The 22,333-nt window shown below is 34.6% G+C and overlaps 2 protein-coding genes across 2 annotated transcripts; one reads left to right on the top strand and one right to left on the bottom strand.

The window, feature by feature from the left end:
- Positions 1–506: 506 nt before the first annotated feature.
- On the top strand, positions 507–6,063 carry LOC113760421 (cell division control protein 48 homolog C). The gene is made up of 10 exons (XM_027302987.1): positions 507–1,592; positions 2,119–2,735; positions 3,415–3,567; positions 4,105–4,221; positions 4,313–4,417; positions 4,832–4,897; positions 5,017–5,081; positions 5,212–5,413; positions 5,523–5,660; positions 5,752–6,063. The coding sequence occupies exons 1-10, from the start codon at positions 602–604 to the stop codon at positions 5,797–5,799; spliced, it is 2,502 nt and encodes an 833-aa protein (XP_027158788.1). The 5' UTR covers positions 507–601; the 3' UTR covers positions 5,800–6,063.
- Positions 6,064–13,666: 7,603 nt separating this feature from the next.
- LOC113761628 (E3 ubiquitin-protein ligase ATL6-like) lies at positions 13,667–15,461 on the bottom strand. The gene has a single exon (XM_027304698.1). The coding sequence runs from the start codon at positions 15,238–15,240 to the stop codon at positions 13,984–13,986; it is 1,257 nt and encodes a 418-aa protein (XP_027160499.1). The 5' UTR covers positions 15,241–15,461; the 3' UTR covers positions 13,667–13,983.
- Between the last annotated feature and the right edge of the window lie 6,872 nt (positions 15,462–22,333).

Here is a 22,333-nt window from a genome sequence, read left to right as displayed (position 1 = left end):
AATTAAGATATTTAATTTTTAAAATAAAATATCATAATCTCATTAAAATTTACATTTTAAAATTCCAAAAATATTTTAAAAACAAAAATGTTCAATTACCTAATAATAATAATTGAAAATTTCTAATTATATTAAACTATTGAAAGTCTTGATGCAGCTTATAATCAAAAAAATATTTCTGGACAAAATATTAAAAATTTAAGCACAGGGCAAAGTTCTATCTTAATTCAACGAAAGTTATTATAAGTCTTATCTAATATGTATTTGTTAAGACATGTCACACGTTAATTTCTTCGAAATAAATTTAGTTTAGAAAAATGTTTATATGCAAGAGTTGGAAAAAAAAAAAAGGATTTGTATGTAATTAAATACCCTAATTAATCCATTTCCAACCTTAATCCACCCTATAACGGTAAAAATTTAAAATGAAGGCAGTAATAAATCTTAGGCTTAAACCTTTTAAACCGTATGGCATTTCCGTTTCCTCCATCTCCCACCAACGGAAACCTAAAACCCTCCTCTTTCCCGCCTCCAACCGCCCAAACTGCCGTCTCTGTCCCTCCAACTCCTAACCCAAATCAGAAACCCGCGGCCCATTCCAATGCGTATGGGAAGACGACGGCAAGGAACGCCCGGCAGCGGCGGCAAATCTTCGTCTTCAATTTTCAGAAAATCCCTGTTACGCGATATAGCATCATGCCCGATCAAAAACCCTAGCGAAGACCAGCTGGTGAGCTTCCTTCGCTCCAATTACCCCAGATACGAACGCACGAAGCTCCGGGATTTTTCTAGACACGTCCGCAACCTCCTCGAAGAAACCGCCAGCAATAGTAGGAAAACAAATTCTGTCATTAATAAGGATGGTGATAGTAGTAGTGAAAGTGAAAATGATAGGTCCGACCGGGTGCAGAAGAGGCCGAGGAAATTGGATAGGGCTGAGGCGAAATTGCAGCAAATGGAGATGCAGCATTTGATTAATAGTAGTCGGCATGTTGGGGTTGAGGAAACTGGGGTTTCTAGTGTCTCGCCGGGGTCTAGCGAAGAAGAGGTTTCAACTTCATCGTCTTCATCCTCAGATGCGATTTATGGGGAGGAATATGAGCCGGAGTTTGATTTGATGAAGTCTCAGCTGAGGGATAGGTACGGTGAGAAAGGAAAGGGGGTTGGGAAGCGAAAAGGAGTGGCCGCGAATGTTGCAGTGGTGGAAATGGAGGTGGTTAATAATAATTCTAGTAAGCGCAATCAGAAAGTTGATTTGGTGAAAGAAGGGCGAATTGAGAAGAGGGATTGGAGGAAAAAAGGAGGAGGAGGGGAGAATAATGATAGTGATAATGGTGGTGCTGGTGTTAAAGGGCCAAAGTTTAAGGATTTAGGTGGGATGAGTAGAGTGGTGGAGGAGTTGAAGATGGAGGTGATTGTCCCACTGTATCATCCGCATTTGCCGCAGCATCTTGGAGTGAGGCCTATGGCTGGAATTTTGTTGCATGGACCACCAGGCTGTGGGAAGACTAAGCTGGCTCATGCTATTGCTAATGAGACTGGTGTTCCCTTTTATAAAATTTCAGCTACTGAATTGGTGTCTGGTATTTCAGGTAAACGATGGTATTCAGTGGAAGTGTAATATATGGTTACATTGATAGGTAGACATCTTTAAGAAGGTTAATTGTGAAATGCTGGTACAGTTTTCTGGTAACTAAGCAATTTTAACAATGCAAGAACCGTCAAGTTTGAATTTTTGAGTCCTGGGTGATTAACTTTTTTCATCTAGCTCTGGGATTTATTGCTTATTGCTGTTTGCTATTAGGTGGAAAAGTGATATGGCACACTGAGCCATTAGATGCAACGATAATTTGGATTCTCATCTGATAGTTGTGTGAGACATCATTGGTTAGTTTTGCATGTTGATATTAGATTATCTCAAAATCATATTCGTGATTTGCTCTGTTGGTAACTTCTTATCCTAGCTATTCATTTGCTCAAGCTTTAACTTCTTATCATAGTTGTAATTCGTTAAAATTTCAATTCTTGTGTTTTACTTTTCCTATCTTTATTTAGAAGAATTCTACATTTCATCCTAATTGTAAGTTTGATTCAACTTGTATCATCTGGGTATTTCAGGTGCATCAGAAGAAAACATACGGGAGCTATTCTCAAAAGCATACAGGACAGCACCTTCAATTGTATTTATTGATGAGATTGATGCCATAGCTTCAAAAAGAGAAAATCTGCAGCGTGAAATGGAACGGCGTATTGTAACACAGTTGATGACGTGCATGGATGAATCATACAGAATTGTGAAACCTGCCGATGGAAATGCAGATTCGGAAAATTCTGATGCCAGACCCGGTTATGTTTTGGTAATTGGAGCTACAAACAGGCCTGATGCTGTTGACTCTGCTTTAAGGAGGCCTGGACGGTTTGATCGAGAAATTGTTTTGGGTGTTCCAGATGAAAAGGCAAGGGTTGAGATTCTTTCAGTGCTTACAAGCAATCTTAAAGTCGAAGGTTCCTTTGATCTTCTGAAGATAGCTAGAGCTACTCCGGGGTTTGTTGGAGCCGATCTGGCGGCGCTCACCAACAAGGCTGGCAATCTTGCAATGAAGAGAATTATAGACCACAGAAAGGACGAGCTTTCCAAAGAGAATGTGGATGGTGAATATGCTGAGGAGTGGTGGAAGCACCCATGGTCACTTGAAGAAATGGAAAAGCTAAGTATCACCATGGCTGATTTTGAGGTAATTGTCATGGAGAGCATAATTGTCCCTTGTCTTATTCTTCATCTGTGATTCTCAATATTGATGTTTTTTTTTACCCTTTAGAGTTCTGCTTGCAATTTTATTAAATATGTTTGATTTGTTTTCATTTACATGAGTTACTCATGCACTCTACTTTCAATTTCTTTGGCTTCTGCAATTGTACCTCCATTATCCATTGGCTTCATGCAATTAAGCTTGCTAAATCATGTTCTTGGTTTGCCTTGATCCTGCTTCTTGAGTTCGAATGTATTATACTTTTTCTGAATGTTGTATAGGCATCTGAGTTTCCGTGCCACAAGCTTTAATTCTTGAACCTTTTGCTTAGCAGCTGCAGGTTCTGTCCATTCACAGACATCATCAGTTTTATGTTTTTTGATTCTGCACTACCTCCCTCCAGATGTCCATCTCCTATCTACCCTGAAAGGGCAGAGAAGAATAGGGAGAAAGGAACCACAATAACTTATTGAATTTTGTGCCTGATCAAGGGAAATTAATTTGCTATTCAGTTCTTTTTCAATATCAAATTGCCTTCTGAAAGTTATAGTTGTAGCCGACCTCTGCTGGTATTATTATTATTATGATATTATATTGTGCCTCTAAAAGCCATTGGCTGATTAATATCATAGTGCTGAAAATTGCTAAACATGACTGGTTACAGGGAGCGGCTAAGATGGTCCAACCATCTTCTAGGAGAGAAGGATTTTCTGCCATTCCCAATGTGAAATGGGAGGATGTTGGAGGGCTCCATCTGTTAAGACAGGAGTTTGACCGATATATAGTTAGGCGTATAAAGTTTCCTGAAGAATATGAGGTACAAATGCCTTAACTTTTTTTCCCCCTGAAACTGAATACCAAGATTCTATTAGTTTGATGATCTAGACAGCATAGAGGTTAAGTTTATAATTACAAGTTAATTAATTTTATAACAGGAAGTATATTGTCATTTCCTTTTATGCATATGAAATAGCAAGTGTATAGTCCTTTTCCAAGGCTTCCGGGTATATTCTGTTGGGAAGTTTCATCTTGTTACATATTGGTTTCTTCTTATTTAGGTTTTTGGTAATATTCTCCGTGTGAAAATATTTATTGATATTTCTCCAGTGTGTAGGTTTCCTGTATATGATGATGATGATTGATATGAACTTGTTTTTATAGTGCATTATTATACTTTGTTCATAGTTGGGGCTTCCCTAGTTTATTTCTGATCTCTTTGCCTCAGCTTTTGTCTTCTTGCTGTAAAGTATTAGCCACACTTTCTTCTCAAATGCTGAAATTATCTCTGCACAAATCTCTGCCTTTTTCCCTGTACAATAGTGTCAGGCTACTAAATTTATTATTTTATTTTCAGGACTTTGGAGTTGATTTAGAGACAGGATTTTTGCTTTATGGTCCTCCAGGCTGTGGAAAAACGTTGATTGCTAAAGCTGTTGCTAATGAAGCTGGAGCAAATTTCATACATATCAAGGTTCATCTCTCTGTTTTGATTTCCTATTGATCAATGAAATACCAATGCATTACATTCTGGTAGAATATTCAACTGTTGTTTTTCTCTATAGGGTCCTGAGCTCCTCAATAAATATGTTGGTGAAAGTGAGTTGGCAGTACGGACTGTATTCAGTCGTGCAAGGACATGTTCTCCATGCATACTTTTCTTTGATGAGGTTTGTTCAACTCGTTTGAAACTGGTTATATATGCGTGCGTGCGTGCATGCACTAGTATATGTCTAATATACTTTTAGCTGTCAGAAATCTTTTGGCTTGAGTACATAGACAACACTTTGTTACCAAGTGGATTATGATCCATATGGATATTGTTTAATTGATTTTCTTTTTCCACAATTTTTTTAGTTGGTCTTCTTTTATGTTATGGAGGGATATTTCAGGTGGTTATTTTGTTAAACTCCCTTTGTGGGGGAGAATGCTTTACATTTCAGTGCCTTTCCCTTATTGTCTGCCATAGAACTTAATGCAGGATGTTGCGTTCTGATTTTTCGAAATTTCTGTTTGCAATATCTGGGAGACTTCTATGGGAGTTGATCTTGCAACTCTGCTGTTGCTTTTGTCTGCCCTATCAGGTGGATGCATTGACAACAAAGCGTGGTAGAGAAGGGGGATGGGTTGTTGAGCGGCTTTTGAACCAGGTGAGAAATGTTTGTTATGACATATTTGAAGTATTCTCTTGCCTAATAACATTGTCATTCGTCTCATATTTGCTTCCCAGTATTGCATCTTAAAGTTAATCTCTTCTGTAACTTTGCAGCTGTTGATAGAGCTAGATGGTGCTGAACAACGAAGGGGTGTTTACGTAATTGGGGCAACAAATAGGTGAGAGCTATGTCTTCTTTTGGGTTTTTGTGTATCCAATCCTGCTGCACAGCCGAATCATCAGTGTCAGATTTGCTATTGCTGCCTTCACCTCATTTTCATTTTTCTTATTTTGCTTAAACATTTCCAGGCCTGAAGTCATGGACAGGGCTGTCCTTCGACCTGGAAGGTTTGGAAAGCTTTTGTACGTGCCACTGCCTACTGCTGATGAACGTGGTTTAATCTTAAATGCTCTTGCAAGGAAGAAGCCCATAGATGCCACGGTTGACTTAATGGCAATTGGAAGAGACAGTTCTTGTGAAAATCTGAGTGGAGCTGACCTTTCTGCACTGGTTTGTTCATTTTCCTTTTCGTTATACCCATCTTCCTGCCCTTCAGGTCCATGAAAGTTGCTACAAAGAGCTATCTTATGTCTCTAAATTGAGTTTGTTTTCTATGTAGATGAATGAGGCTGCTATGGCTGCCCTTCATGACAAACTCTTGTGTGAGAACACGAGTTCGGACGGCACACCATGGACCATCAAAGATGAGCATTTTAAGCGGGCACTGGAGAAAATCTCTCCATCTGTCTCAGATAAAGTATGGCCAATTTTGATTCTAAACTATAGCTTCGTCCTGAAAAAAAAAAAATATGCGATAACAAAGGTAACTTTTTGTTTTTATTGTGCAGCAAATACAATACTACCAAGTCCTGTCTGAAAGTTTCAAAGCAGCATGAGGTAGTCTCAATTTGTCCTGTCAATCGATTATCCATTTTCTTCCCTATAAATTCAATGGCCAAGGAGCAAGGAAACTCGACAGAAACTTGAAGCCAATTTTGTGCGGAGTGTATATATATTGATAGAGAGTCGTATGCGTAAGTGCATCACATCACTGTCTTGTAACGTAGATGTTTTGCAGCTTACAGAGATTTTGACAATCTTAGCTCTGTGATGGGACAGTCCAGAAATAGTTTGTAATTCATGTTTTCTTTTCGTGTTAATTTTACTATGTTTATGTTCGGTAGTAAAATATTTCGTCCGGAAAAAATAGAAATTTTTTTGAGAAAATTGGCTTTCCAAACTCTTCACTGAAACAAGCATTAGAGGGTTAAGAGTCGTACCTTTTACTTGATTTGAATGTGCAAACATTGTGAAATTTTAGAAGCTTGAACGTTCTTTTTTTGAACCTAAGAAGTATAGACAGTGAGTTGTGTAATTTGAATTATGTTCTTGTAGCTGTTGATCGCCTTCGATATAGCATGTAGAAAGAAGAAACGAGTTTAACGACTGCACATCTCCAAAGTCCTAAAACAATTTGTCACAGAAAGTTTTTAATCTCATCCACTTGAACCTGATGAAACTGAGAGATTTATTTTGTCTTAGTAAAAAATATATATATATATATATTAGTGAGTTAATACTTGTTTTCAATAATAAATAGGGTTATTATCACTTTATTCCTTTAAATTAGATTGCTACTATCAATTTATCTCCTAATATTATCATTTAATCACTTCACCTCATAGATGATTCAATTCAGCATATTAATAAGTTTTTGACAAAAATATCCTTTTATCTTATAGCATTTCTACATTGTTATTATTTCTTTATCCCTTTGAATTATAGTGACGCAATCACTTTACTCTCTAACATTATTTCTAGATATTTTACCCTATCGTTAATCTAACAAGTATGTTCAAAAATTTTTAAATGTATTTACCTCTTTTATATAAAATTAAAAATGGAAAAAATTAGAACAGTTATTCTTCCTTTTTTTTCTCTCTCTAAGAGTTCCAAAAACATAATAATAAAAGGATTTTATCAAATTCTTTTTTCACACTTATTAATATTAGGAAAAGAAAAAGAGATAGGACAGAAGGAGACAGAAAGTAGATTTTGTAAAGAAAGAAAATAAGGAAAAATCTAATATTATCGTATTACTTTAATATCCTCGGGATTAGGATTAGAATTGGATAGAAAACAGAAAAGTAAAGTAATTTTAAAATAATAAAAATAATGAATTCTTTCTTATTTGTATTTAAAAAAAAAAGAATTGAGCTCTCTCTCTCTCCCCCTTCCCTATTTTTCGATTTTTTTCAATATTAATAAGATTGCTAAAAAAAAAGAGATTAATGTTTTGACTTTTTTTTCTTGATACTGAAAAGGAGAAGAGCCAGGCTAAAATTTTTAATGTTTTTATTATATAAAAAGAGGGTACAATCTTCTAAAGTTTATTAACTTGCTAAGTTGGTTTAATGGTGGGATAAATTATTTTAAAAATAACTCTAGGGGATAAATTGATAAGAAGGTTACAGGTTATGGGGGTAAAGTGATAATAATTTTAAAGGCTAAACATGTCTTATCATTTGATTAATAAACTCCGTTAAATTTGATCATTAGTTTTGAGGATAAAATGACTAAAAAATAACGTTAAGGGGGAAAAATTAACAGTAACACTAAACGTTAAGGGGATAAAGTGATAATAATCCTAATAAATATTAGTGAGGTTAAATCCACTAACCTGGCGTGGATGCAGATTTTCAATAATAAATAACCATTTGGCCTTGATCCAATGGGAAGGGAGAGCCTCCTTAAAACTTTCCCATGCACTAGATCAGGGTTTCAAATCCCATCTAGTGCATCAAACAAGAAGTGTAGTCTTTTTGTTCTTAAAAAACTCAAAGGGTGTAGTAGTGCACTTATCTGATCTGGTAATTCATCTTCAACCACCATATAAGCCTTTGTATGGTCTTTTCATAGAGTATAAGTAGGTTAGATACTTGTAATTGTAGAAAAAAATAGAGTTATGCTTGTTTAGCTTTACAAACTAGTGAAAGTGATAGTAAGAATGGTTAAACTGTTGTTGTAATTGATTGTTTTTCACAACATCTTGAATCACTTAAAAGAAAATGAGATACTCGTGTCTCAACTCTCTACAATTGTATATAATTTCTTGTTTTTCTCTATTTTTGGGTTAGTATTTATTCTTATCTCCATGTCTATGCCAAATCTAGCAGTAATATTGACATTCTTGTATAAATACATTAAGGTGTTCAACTAATTTTGGGGGGCATATATGGTTCCAAATGTGGCCTTTGACACGATGCAATGCTTCAAATTACAAAAACTCCTCCTAAGGTATAGCCACTTTTGCACTTTATTCCCTAACGTTATTTTTTTTCACTTTATCCCCTAAATCGTTAGTTAATTCTAACATTGTGTAATAGTGATGTTAAAAACATATTTATAATCCTAAGAGTTGACTACGGTAAATCCCCTTAAAGTATAGCTTGTTTTGCACTTTATCCCCTGACATCATTTTTTATCATTTTGTTTATTTGTTACTAAATCATTAATGAATTCTAATATTTGATAATACCCAGAACAATTAATATCTAAAAAATAATATTCCTAACATAACATTAATAAATTATAATGTATATATATATGGTCCTAGTTAAATTTCATTCCATAATTGCACCTTTTTTTAGATCGAGGAGAATATCTTGCCAATTGATTCAATAGTGGGAAAAAATAGAAATTATTATTAAAAAATTAAAATGCAAAAATATTTTAAAAAGTCTAAAAATGATCGGGATATTGTCAATTTCTCTTTAGAAATATGCATTCAGCTAAACTTTTCTTTTAATAGCTATATATTTTTTTAAAATGGAAGTATAAATTTTTTTTCATTGATAATACTAAAAAAGAGAAACATGGTTGATTTGGAGTTCAAAATGTTTAGAGTTGTTCTTTTAATATACCGTGCTTAGATACTATTAAAATTTATTTGAATTGCTAAATTTTTCTAAAAAAATTTTTATTGCATCTAAAAAAATTACGTTGAGTTTTACAAAATATTAGAGTTGATTAATAATTTTAGGGACGAATAACCAAATTAAGAGAAAAATCTTGTCAGCAAAAAAAGTACAAAATAGCTATACTTTAAGGGAATTTAATGTAATTAGCCTTTAGGAGTATCAATGTCTTTTTGGCATTTCCATTATGCAATATTGTAGTTGACTAACGATTTAGGAGGTACAGTGAGAAAAAATAATAATATTAGGTGATAAAGTGCAAACTGGTTAAACTTTCGGGGGAGTTTTTATAATTAACCCTACGATTAATAATAGGCTAGGTTTAGTTCATGCATGCAGTATCAGTGGAGCTGGTCCAGATGCATAAATGGATGTGCAAGTTTGTGTGTGTGAAAAAAAAAAAAAAAAAAACTTTTTGCGTATGCTGTCATGGAAACGTGTAAGCTTTGCTTTTGTTTGTATGGTCCAGTGACGGATGAAATTCATATTCTGGGAACATGATTCTTTATTCAGTAGGCTTGTCACTGAAAAGTTCAAGAGGAAGGGCCAAAGAAACTACAAATCTATTTCCTGCACAAAAGCCGATAAATCTACAAAACTACACTGCAATGCAAGGGGTGAAAAGTTCAGAGTGTTTTCTTGCCAAGTGATGTAGAAAACCGCGACAGGAAACATACTCTGTAAAATTCAATAAGCTAGTTGCTTATTCGTATTCTCATGATGGTTTTTAAGTCGAACCACTTGGCTTTTCACTTCGAAATAAACAAGAATGTTTTATTCTTCTTTCTAGAGGGGTCCTTGGAAGTCTACTCTCTTGTTTCAACAGATCAAACCAAACCATTTTCTTCTGGTTCGGCAGCCAATAGTTGACTTGACTAACAACTAAAATATTCAATAGCGTCCAGGCCAACTCGAGGCTTTGGACCAGGCCAAATTGCGTTCCGGATAAGATGATTATATCAACATCTCTTTATCTTCATTTTACATGCTGAGGTTGGAACGTCCCTATTTTTCTTGAAATGTACGAATGTTCAATTCTTGAGATTTACATAGAATCTCAGCTATTATTGTTTAGTAGTTTCTGTTTGGAAAATCCCTTATACGGCTACTGGTGATTTCTTTTGTTTTTGAGAGAAAGATACTAATAATAATGTCTAATCAACTTTCAGGAGAATGAAAAATCAAAATTTGAAGCATGATAAGATGGTTAATTTACTAAGTGGTAAAAAGAAAAGACAGTCAAACAAAAATTAACTTGATGAAGATGTCTTTCTTGGTTTTTTCACAAACGGCAACATCTATGCTGTCTTAATCTAAAGAGAAGAATTGAAAATTGCAAGTTGTGTGGGGGCTCCTTGCCACTTGTCTGAGTTGGATAAGACTGTTTTAGGATCCGATAAAGGCGTTCTGGTGTAAACTTTCTTGCTGATCTCAATAAAAGATATATATATATTTATATATAAATTCCTTCAAAAAAGAAAAAAGAAAAGAAAAGAGGGAGCCCATATAGACCAAATAGATACACTGATACACCTTTTTCAAAAAAAATATTTTTATTTTGATGAACTCAGTGATAAATTCAAAACAGATAGTACTACTATTTGGATAACGTGTTATTTGAAATAATTACTGTAGCACTTTTTGTGATGTGATGTAGGTGAGATAAAAAGGTGATTGAAAATATAAAAAAATGGACTGAAAAATGTGTTTATGATGCAAGCGAAATATTATTTGGAATAATTTGCTATCCAAACAAATCCACGTATTATTTTTAAAAAAAAAAACTTGGCAAGAGTTATCAATTACTAGCAAGTATTAGTTAGGTTCTTGGCTTAGATATATGTGGCGTTTCAATGTCTTCTTTTTTTGGAAAAATTTCAATTTCTTTTCATGTCAAGACATGCAGCTGTAACTTGTAAGTTAGGAGGAAGACAGCAATCTCATTAATTAAATGCCAATAATATGATACAATTCACTACCATCCCGTGATGCATCCCCCTAGTGCCTTTTTTGTGGTACATTTTAGTAGATTTTATTAGCATTCCCATATCATTAGATTGGAGGAATCCTACCTCCACATGAGTTGTATATTTTAGGAAAAACTTCTCCTTCATGGTAACTTTGGCCTCCCTTTTCATAAAAACATCATCATCGTTCATTAAATCTATATTAAGGGAAGAAATTAAAAGTAATCATGCACAGAAATTACATTAATCATGCACACTGACACAAATAAGAGAATATTACATTGTGAAACTCGTGAAATACTTAAAAAAAAATAAAAACTATGGTCTCATTTAGAACAACTAATACCTTTTTTTTTTGAGTAAATCTTATATACACTGACAGTGTATACACTATTACTGTTGGATTCATGACATGATAGTGTATATACTGTCAGTGTAAGAAAAATTAATCCCTTTTTTTTTTTTATCAAACAACTAAGACTTTCTTATAATCAATATACTATATTTTCTCTCACGACATAAAATTGTCGGATCCAAAGAACGTACAAGATCATAAAAATGTTATCCGCTATTGAAATTTGTATCCTATATTTGCTTTCAATCTGTCCAATTTCAAATAACCTCCGCCATTCGTAGTCGGCCCTATATCCAAAATTGTCTTGCAGTTCTCATTTGGATCCGGTTTTATTACAAGACTTCAAGAGCATTTTGGAAAGAATTTTTTGCTAGATTCAAATCAAGAAGAAGGCGCCCCAATTGATGTTATGGAACTTGACAATGACAAAACTGTGAAGGTAACCTAACACGTTAACGTGGCATTACCACCACAAATGCACGCGCTTTGTAAAGCAAAGGTAGATTAACTGTGAACTCAATGATCAGCCTCAAAACTCTGAAAGTCGTAAATAAACAACACCAACCAGTACTAGTGATGTTGATTGTTGATGGTGAATGGTTTTTTTTTTTTTTTTAATTTTTTTTAACTTCAAATTGGCCAAATTGCCAATCAACTAGGGCACCTTAAAGCAGCCATGCAATAATTTTCTTGACCCTCCAATGGCTAGTGGGGAAAAAGGAGATGAGCCTTAATATTCCTTTTCAAGTTTGGTAATTAAGACATGAGGTCCTTTGTTCTTTTTAAAAATGAATTTTTTTCCCCGGTTATTTAATGGTATAAAATTTTGTTTACTCATTCACCAAATGCTTTTTTTTTTTAAATGCAACACTACTTGTTCATTCTACTATGCATTCAACCTTTTTTTATTAAAAAAAAAAAAGTCTTACCCTCTTCAAGAATGCAATCTCCTTAATCAATTAGTAGAGTAAAGTAAAAAAAAAAAACCCTATTTGGAATTGCATTACAATTATTTAAAATTAGATAAACAGCATCAAACTCTTCCAATTCAGCTTCACTAAAAATTACAGCTAAAAGTCAATATTTTCTTCTGGCCAGTTGGCATGCACTCTAGGGGAGTTTGGCATTAGAGTAAGCTGTTCTGTTTTCTGACCTTTTTACATCTCTAGTAATTACCTACAAAGAAATATAATATATTTGTGTTTTAAGTGGTGCAGAAGCTACATTCCCTCTCCTATTCTAGTATATGCTAGTGGAGGAATTGAGAATATCTATAGTAGGAAACCACCAAGCCTTTAAGGCTTTAGTGGGGTGGGAGGCAAGGGTTCGAACCTTACATCCCACCAATTTGCTACAATTGTGGTTTACCCCTAATGGGCAGTTCGGTTGATCTCAGCAAGCCTCCTTAGGAACTGATGTCCAGTGCCCGCACGGGTTCAAGTCCCGTGATTAATGTGTTCGGGGAGATGGGACCTCTCCTCCCGGATCGGAATGAGATTAGTCGGGCCCCGTAAGAATTGATGCGGACACCCACTCCGTCAGCAAAAAAAAAAAAAAATTATCTATAGTAGGACTTCATAGCCAGTAGTGATTTATTTTTTTTTCATTTTTCAAATTTCAATTTAAAATAGAAAGTGAGAATAAATTCTTATAGGTTCCACTTTGAAAAAGAATGAAATGCCAAATTCTTCAGATCTCACAATTGAGCCGGGTTCCAATAAAGTCATATATTGATTGATACTCCAATGGCTGGCTATTAAATGAAGAAATTGAGCCAAGTCAAAGATGGCGGGATGATTTTATTTCATCCCCAAATATTACAACAAAACACAGCGTGCTCCACACTTCACTTCATTGTCTCTATGCATTAGCAGTCATTTTCATTTTTGTTGCTAGTCAAGTTTCAATTTAACCATATGCCCTTGTTTTCAGCTCGAGACCATGCACGAGGAGGACGGTATCTTTTGCCATAACATTCCCTTTTTTTGGATTGTAGGCTGCTCTGTTATTTGCTTAATGTTCGATTTAAAAGACATCAACAAGAGAGAAAGAAATGAGTCTAAGAGTTGAATTAACATATTAATATAACTACTTAATAGTTCTACAAATTAATACCTTATTTTTTAATTGCATTTTTTTGAATTTTTTATAAAAAAAATTACTGGAACGATTTGATATATATGAGGTAAAAAGACGATTGAAAAATAATTTTTCTTTAGAAAATTACACTACTATCCGTTAACATCGATCGGCGGCTCTGTTTGGATTGTAAATTATTTGAGATATTTTTACTGTAACACTTTTTATGATGTGATGTATGTGAGATAAAAAGATATGTTGAAAATTGTAATGATGATGTAAACAAATAAATTTTGACAAATAATCCTCTATCCAAACAAACCCACTCGGAATCTTCTTCTTTAACCAAAAGTAGGAAAAAGACTTATTAAAAAAGAAGAAACAATTTAGAAAAGAAATAGGAGGCCCTACAAGTTTGCAATATCCGTCATACTTTACAGTTTTTGACAAGGTCACACTTAATTTACATGGTTTGCCAATAAACAAAAAAAAATATTTTAATGTAATATTAAAAAAAAATGAACATCATTGAAAAATCCATGGCTAAAGTTTCCGAGACTTGGGGCCCAACTCACCGCGGACCAAGCTTTCTTTGCTGCTGGCGGCGAAAAGAAAATTCTTGTTTCGGCTGCTGTCCGTTAAAGAATGGAGTGCTACTATCAAAATCTAGCCGGAGACTAGGGTCAACCAGTGCCATATCGTTTAAACCGGTGGTCGAGCCGAGGCGGATGCAACCAGACTGGTTTCATCAACTTCCTTTGGCTCCAAACACTTGAAAGATGGCATTTTCACTGTAGTTTTTTCGGTCTTCGACGATCCTTCACCATTATCAGCTGTCACCCGAGGGGACCTTATTGAGAGCGCCCTTGAGAAGAAAGACGGTACCCTTGCAAAAACCCAACGATCTGATTGAGCATCTCGGTCTAATGGTTCAACCCTTCTATAAGACCTTGCTCCTCTACTGCTTCCTTCGCCACCACCGATCCCGTAACCTTTTCTGGAACTTCTGTCCCTTGGTAGAGGCACTGCATAGCTCTTTGTCCGGTTCAACAATGCTCGGTTCATCATTTCTTTCCTTTTCTCCTCCGGCAACCTTAAGGTAAACCGGTCCATGTTTTCCCCCGGTTGAACCAAAGAATGCCCGGTAGAATGCGATCTAAACCTTCCAAACCCAAAAACTCCTCTGCCTGGCCTCCTAATCGACCCAGCTCTCGATGACCTCATGTCGAAGCTATAGTTCCGGCTCACCTGCGGTCTAGCCGTTTCTTGCCTCTCCGGCGGATCTTCACACACAACTTGCACAGGGTCTGCCGACACAGTCCCTTCACCGTTGCTTTCTTGATTTTCCGAGGTAGTCATCTCCGGCAAATGAAAAGACGACTCATCGCCGGGCTGAGGTGTGAGATTAGCTCGACAAACCGGGCAAGTCACGTGAGATTCCAACCAAGCATCGATACACTCGGGGTGAAATACGTGATCACACTTGGGTATCAAACGCAGCGTTTCATGCTCTTCAAACTCGTTCAGGCAAACGGCACACTCGAGAGCACCTTTTCCAACCTTGTGATCCTTAACTTCAGCGTAGGTAAATGTCGGAAAAGTCTCGAGCACTGCCTGGTCAAGGCCACGGGAGGCAGCGTTGGCCCGCCGGGGATGCATAGACAGAACATTTCTGACGCTGTTGTTGGCGTTGGGATCGGAGCAGTGGCGGATGTAGATGGAAAAGAAGCCCATAAAGAACAGAGCCGCCACAAGAACCACTATGATGATGGCCATGGACGGGCTGAAACTTGAATAGGGACCTTGAAAGCCGTTGTTGTTGTTGTTGTTGTTATTGTTGTTGTTTGACTGAGCCTCGACTCTTGGCACAGCTGAGGATGATAACAAGATGAAAAAAACCATGATGAAGAAAACATGGATTTTTCCATGTTGAGATCGAGGATTGTGCATGATCTTCATTTCGTTTTGAGAATTTCTTGAACTGATTTTGAAGAGAGAGAGACAGAGAGATAGTGAAGATTTCGAATGAGAGGCTATATAGTAGGCAGGCTGGTACTTGTGGGACAAGAAGAGATAATTAAAGAGCCCTAGGAAGGTGGGAGGAGATGTCGATGGGAAGACAGAAGTTACGACTGTGGACTAAAAAAACCCCGCGCGGGGCATATGGGCATGGTTTGGAAGAGCAGCCGAAATATTAGGGTTGGAGGTATTGAAATGGTTTGTGGGCTTTATCAAAAAGTGGAGAATTTTGTGTCATTTTTTTTTATTTTTCAAAATCAAAGAAAAGCGTACACAATTGAAATCTTAAAATAAAGTGAATTAGAGTTATTATGATGGACAATTTGGTAAATTAATTTCTGTTGATTAAGTGGAACTTTCCATCTTTTGGTAAATGATTCTGTGTTAGTATTTTTTAGGTTACATGATAATAATTAAAACCAAAAAAATCCATACTAATAAAATATTCTGGAAATTCTTGTTAGAAAAATAATGGGAGGATGGTTCCATTGAGTTTCCTGACTTCCAAGTGTGAAAGGTTGGTCTTATAAGGATGGCCAGCAGCCACGTGAGACAATCTTACAAATTGTAGGAAATTAGTTATGCTTTCTCTTGTTTACCAAGTACTATTATAATAGTACTTTGTTTTTGGTTTTGTTCATTTGGGTGACGGCACCGTTTTGTGTATATAGCTGACTATGTCAACCAACCAGGTGGTGGGAAACTCCAAGACTTTTTAAATTGGTCTAAATTGTTACTACAACAGATTGAAAGTTCAAAGAAACCTGGTGGTTTGTTCTAAGATATAGGGGTTTCTTTGTTTGTAATTGCCCTCTTTTTCTAGGCAAAAACATTTGGCATTTCTTGGAGATTTTAGTTTGTTTTTATTGCGTAATTTAAGATTTGAGATGGTAAAGAGACAAGCCTGAGGGCTTGAGGAGATGAACATGTATGGGGATATAAAGTGATCCATCCCACCATTGACATCTTCCATAATTTCATCTGAATGTTTTTTAGACATATTATCAATGACGTTTCAAGTATGCAGCAAATAGAGCTCTTTTTTTTTTTAATAAATATAAAATTTTGTTCATGAAAAATCTAAGTGGAACTCTAGATTTTCATTTCAAGTAATTACCTTGCATTTCTTTGAGGGTGAGGCTCAAAATTGTTCAATTTGATAGAGATCATGGTCAGATATTCCTTAATTTTTGGAGTTGAAGTTAATCTTTTTTTTTTTTTTCTAAAATGGGAGATTTTAAACCCATGATCTCATACTTACCATTCCTTCTCTTAGTTGAAGTTAACTTATACCATTTTGTGATGATAATGGTTATGATTCATGAACTTGCCTAATTAATCCTCGAACAGATGTATTGACCTAATTTTTTTTTTGTTTTGTTGCCCGCCCGGTATCCGAAGCTTTTGCCCCGACTAATCCGGACCCGATCCGCGTCGCATGCTTGGCTATGGTGGGAGAGTCTCTCAACAGGGGTGTCTGCATACACTAGGATTCGAACACAAGACCTGCTTAAGCGAATCCGAACCGCTTACTATTCGGACCAACCCCCTGTGCTTTTATTGACCTAATTACTAACACTATTGAAGGTAAAAAAAAAATGGATAGACTTTAAGTTATGCCCTTGTGATTTTATTATTAGAAAAAAGTTGCCTTTTTGGATTCTACAATTATAGTGACCTCTCTTTTAGTTTTTGATATGAGTAAATTTTTTATGCAATGTTAATATTCAATTTTTTTAACATTAACAAGTTTAGATTATGTACAGATGTAGCGAAAAAATCCATAGCTGCTAGTGAAAAAAATTATAATACTATTAGTATGTAAAAAGTTAATTTTTTTTATATATATTTGATAAACATTCTATATGTGTAGATGTAGTGAGAAATTATTCTCATAAATTTAGCCCGCCGATTTATACAATAGCCAATTATTGAAAAATTATAGCATACAAGAAAGTAAAAGCAAAAAATTTTAAAAATAAAAAAAAGGTTGATGGGGAGATCGTTCTTATTTTTCACACCTTTTCAATTATCTAATTTTGACCAAATCTTTATATTAATAGCACAAATATATTGCAACAGATTTCTCATTGTTCGTTGTGATAAACATGAGGAAACTTCACTCGGACTTTGCCCTAAATAGAGTAATAAACTGATGTCAAATATAATATGGTTTATTATATATATGTGAAAATTCTTCCCGGTAATCCGTTGACGTCATGGCATGCGTCACTATCATTCTTCCTACTGACTTCCCGTTGTGGTCCTTAGCATATTCGGCTGGCTTAAATTTTTGATATAGCCCAGAACATTAGGCCCATAAACGTCTGAACTTCTGGTAGATTCCCGTCTCATTTAAAGAATTTTGGTACATCAAACACGGTTCTTGGAGTTGACTTCAAACAAAGAGAAAAAAAATTTTTTTAAAAGAAAAACTTATAGCAAGGGAGGAGTAAAATTTAAGAGATCGGAACAAGGATTTGATCCGAAATTTCTAGATATTGAGATTTCAATCTCAGCCAGTAGATCATAGAAAATGAAGAAAAGATTCATAAGAAGTTGTACGTGGAAAAAATTCAAAGCATACACAGAATTTTCAAAATCGTGTACTAGTGGAGGCAGGGAAATTCGAATCTAGCACGATGGTGTCTATATCAATGTTTGCATTTACTCTTGATGAAGATGGATACTTTGTCAGAATTAAGTTAATTTTTTTTATTAGTGTCTCGTTTGCCTAAAATACAAAAGATGTTACATATTACGTTTAACATAAATTAGGAAAGAACCATAGATATCTTCAAAATAGTAAAATAAAATACTTTAGTGATTGTGAAAGAGTAGCCTATGGTTAGACATAATAAAAAATTTCCAAGCTTTTGAAATTTTCATAGTTAACTTGGATCTATCTAATTAAAGTATGTTATACACATAACACATGCATCTTGTTATATATATATATATATTACGTGTGTGTATATGTATATTGCCACCTACTGCTTCATGGTCAAGAGAGAGAACGCAACGGAGTTTACTGGCTACAGTGGTCGGTATGAACCTGCAGACCGTTCAATGTGCTGGAAAGAAGTGGAAATGAAAGGTTAATGCCACCTTCAATAGATGACCAAGGTTCTATTGGAGTATTCATTTTCTTAGATTGACCGGCAAGAATAGAATGTTTATTCTTGTTTATTCGAGAGCAATTTGACTCGTTTAGGCTTCTTGAATGAGAAAGTTCAAAAAAGACCGGTGTTGACTACGCCATATCTCAAGCTATTTAGCATATCAGATTTGAGGAAAAAAGTTAAAAAAAAAAAAAACTTATTAGGAAGAGACTAGGTAAGAAAACTAGGGTATGCAGTTTAAATACTCACATGCCTTATTAATAATGAGTGTGTTTGGACAGGAGATTATTTGTCTAAATTTATTTGCTTATATCACCGTTATAATTTTAAAAAAAAAATCAGAAAGCTTTAGGTGTATGTGCTAAAAAAAATACAATGCAGTCCACATGAATTTTTTTTTTTTGGGGGTTTAGTTGTGACAAAAAAACATCTAGAATTATTGGAAAAATTATAAAGTGTGATTGGAAAAATTAAAAACATCTAGAATTATTGGAAAAATTATTGGACAAAAAAAATACAATCACTGTTTTCGTTGAATGAATGATTTCGGAGTCATAAAGTGTGATTGGAAAAATTATAGAGTTCATCTGTTTCATTGAAAATAAATATATAGAGGCAACTGACAACTCACACACCGGTCATGATCGACAACTTAGTTAACTTTTGATTAACTTGATATTCGACAATCATAATCCCTTTTGACTTTGCCATTTAGTAAATTGCATCTAGACATGGTGCAATTATTCTTGCTGTGTCTTCTAGAAAAATTTGAATTTTGTGACAAACCATATCCATGGAATATATTCAACTCAACAAGATCAGAAGCCAAAGACCGAGGCTTGGAATCTAATCACGTTCAGACCAAATGACAATTCTTCATATTTTATTTTTTTGGATGGAAATTTTTTTTGGCCATCCTACTCTAAATAGGGCCAAGATACAATTTTAATTGTTAACCAACGACAAATATGCAATGCCGTATAAACTGCTTATAGTAGTTCTTACAAATTATTGATCAACGAGACACAGTGAGATTTGAACCCAAACGACCCTAAAATAATGGTTTAACCGGTCTTATCAAATGGACCAATCCCAATTGATAATAATTTCTTGAATTCAATAAAAGAGGTTACAATGCCTTAGCTTGGTCTATCGGGTATGGGATTCCTCGTTTTCAGTGTCCATGATCATCATCGAGTGAGAAGCAAAAGTTTGAAAACGAGAAGAATGGAGAATAATATATGCATCTTTAATCGATTTTACATTAAAAAAAAACAAATTTAATTATTGTTAATGACACTTTTACTATCATTTTTTATTAAATAATTTTAATTTATTAGACTGTGTGATAAAATAAATAGTGTGAATGCTGTTAATAAAAAGTAGAGTTTGATTAACATTTACCTGAATTAATCATTGTACATGTGCATTATGAAATTGTACGTTTAGGTAATAACATGGATGTGAAAAAGGGACCATTTTGTAGCTTTGACTTATTCTGGTCGTTCCTCACCAATGAAGAAGAATAAAATCGAATGGAAGGGAACGATTGCAGATACTAAATTGAGTGGCGCTGCACCATTTTGTGCTTTTGGGTTCATTAATTTCATTGGTTGGAATTTTGGGTAATTAAGTACAAAAGTCATACTTATATTATATAAAAATAATAAAGATTTGATAAATTGTTGGTTTGGCTATATAATTTTGTCACACTCCTATTGATGTCATGATTTAGGAACAGCCCACATGTGCGCCATTTCAACATAAACTTTTGTTTTTCTACTAGATCAATTATGTTTAAAGTCAATTATATATGTCTAAATCCCTCTATTTTCTTCTGGATTCCACTTTATTTATTTCCTATGCTTTTACTACTAAAGTGCATGCAAGAAACTTATTGGTAGTCTAGTTTTTTTGCTATAGCAAGTTATTAAAATCCCAAAAAGGAAAATGCCCAATTTCATATCTAGACTTTTTTACTATTATCGATTTAGTTCCTAATTTTTATTCCTAACTAATTTGATGCGTGAACTTATTTTTTAATTCCAATTAAGGACCTGTGTGGCAGTGCCACCACCTAAAACCGATCTGACTCTTAATTGACTGACTAAATAGGGGTATTTTAGGAACGTCACTCATGAGACTGTAATAAATCAAGTAAATTGTGTAAAAAAAAAAACTACAAGATTAAACTTTAAAAAAATTTTACCTGGTGATTTTTTACCCTATTTAAAAGTTTTATATGTTGATTTTTTACATGATTTATTTGTTTGATTACAGTCTTGCGAGTAACATTCCCATAAAACTCATGTTTTGTTAGTCAATTAAAAATCAAATTAATTTTAGATGGTGGTGCCACCTCTGAGACCCATAATTGAAACTGCGAAATAAGATCAAGCACCAAATTGGCCAAAAATAAAAATTAGAGATTAAATCAGAACTAATAAAAAAGTTCATGGATGAAATTGGTCATTTTTCGAATTGTGAAATTAGCTAGTTCTTCACTTCTTTTCCCAGCTAGCCGCTACCTAAGAGAGTATACATGCAACAAAAGGAGGGGCGGCTTTGACATTTTCGTAATCTAAATAGTACATTAAGTTTGCGAGGAAAGAAAGTGTGAAGTAAATTCTTATATCCACATTTTCCTCTTGCACCAACTTTTTTTTTTTTTTTTTTTTTATAGAAAAGGGAATTTTCATTAATATGAAACAATGTCCACGCCAAGTACGGTGACAATAAAATCCGAAGGAAAGTCCCCATATACAATTATCAGAGATGGGACAAACATTATTGTTTAACAAAACAATGGGCAAAACATAATTCAACTTTCTAAGCACCCATTTATGCTTCCCTTGCAAAGTTTTTGTATATATACCTACAAGAATATCATCCACAAGCTGATGCATCCATCCGAGCCCATACTTTGAATCATTTTAATAACCTTCTAATAATCACCTTCAAGAATAATTACGAGCAAACAAAGCTCCTACAACAACTTGACCGCAGCCTTTTGCAACGTAAGATTTGATAACCTCTGAAGCAAAAATTCCTAGGACTTGTTTTGCTAATAGTCATTGGATTCCTATTCGCTTCCTGAAATTGATTCAAAAAACAAAATGAGAAAGATACTAAATTGAGTGGGTCTTGTATGATTCATCAAATACAGCCCTATTATGACTATTCCACAAATGCATAATGGCAACCAATTCCATTTTCTCCTCCTTCAGTTTCACAAGGATATTAGGCAAACTAAGTGGGTTTCTTGCGCTAAACTAGATTTATACTTTTCAAAGTCCTAGTCAGTGATCCAAAAAATTATTCAATTCAAGCAGCATTGGTGTATTAGTGGATGGTTATTGATCTACGAGCTGCTTTAGTTAAGCATTCTATCTCCTTTTCTCGTTTGAGCATTTATTTTGATTTCTTAAGATTACAATTAGATGTTTTACGTCGCAAGGAAAATTATGAAGAGAGGCAGCTATAGATAGGATTAATCTTTTTTATACTATCATTGTATATATTGACGGGTCTAAATGCATGTCACATTATATCAATTTAAATATCTTATTTTACATATGATATGTAATAAGATCAGCTAATATTTATACTGATAGCGTATAAAAATTTATTCTCGTAAAATAAACAGAAAGCAAAATGAATTTTGGTCCTCTCACTTGAGTGTGGAATGCGGACAAGGTGTAGAAGCCCACTTGAAAAGAGATAGGTCTTTTCATACTCGTTGATCAATTCTGAAAGAATACCCGATAAAATTGATATCAGTCCTTGGATATATGACCAAGTTTTCTGCAGTGGAAACTTGTCTCATGGGCACTGGATCTGAGATATAGAACCACAGGCTGCTATTCAGTTTTCAACTATTGGGTTATCAGCTCAAGTTTGGACTGTCTAAT

The sequence above is a fragment of the Coffea eugenioides genome, chromosome 2 (genome assembly GCF_003713205.1).
Source record: "Coffea eugenioides isolate CCC68of chromosome 2, Ceug_1.0, whole genome shotgun sequence".
Taxonomy (NCBI): domain Eukaryota; kingdom Viridiplantae; phylum Streptophyta; class Magnoliopsida; order Gentianales; family Rubiaceae; genus Coffea; species Coffea eugenioides.
Note: the sequence above shows the minus strand (reverse complement) of the source record. Positions and strands in the feature narration are given on the sequence as shown.

Bases quoted from the DNA above. Each gene is read 5' to 3' on its own strand.
- LOC113760421 (XM_027302987.1), top strand. From the start codon at position 602: ATGCGTATGGGAAGACGACGGCAAGGAACGCCCGGCAGCGGCGGCAAA. The intron at 4,898-5,016 runs GTGAGAAATGTT...GTAACTTTGCAG, and splicing joins TTGAGCGGCTTTTGAACCAG to CTGTTGATAGAGCTAGATGG. The intron at 5,414-5,522 runs GTTTGTTCATTT...TTTTCTATGTAG, and splicing joins GAGCTGACCTTTCTGCACTG to ATGAATGAGGCTGCTATGGC.
- LOC113761628 (XM_027304698.1), bottom strand. From the start codon at position 15,240: ATGAAGATCATGCACAATCCTCGATCTCAACATGGAAAAATCCATGTT.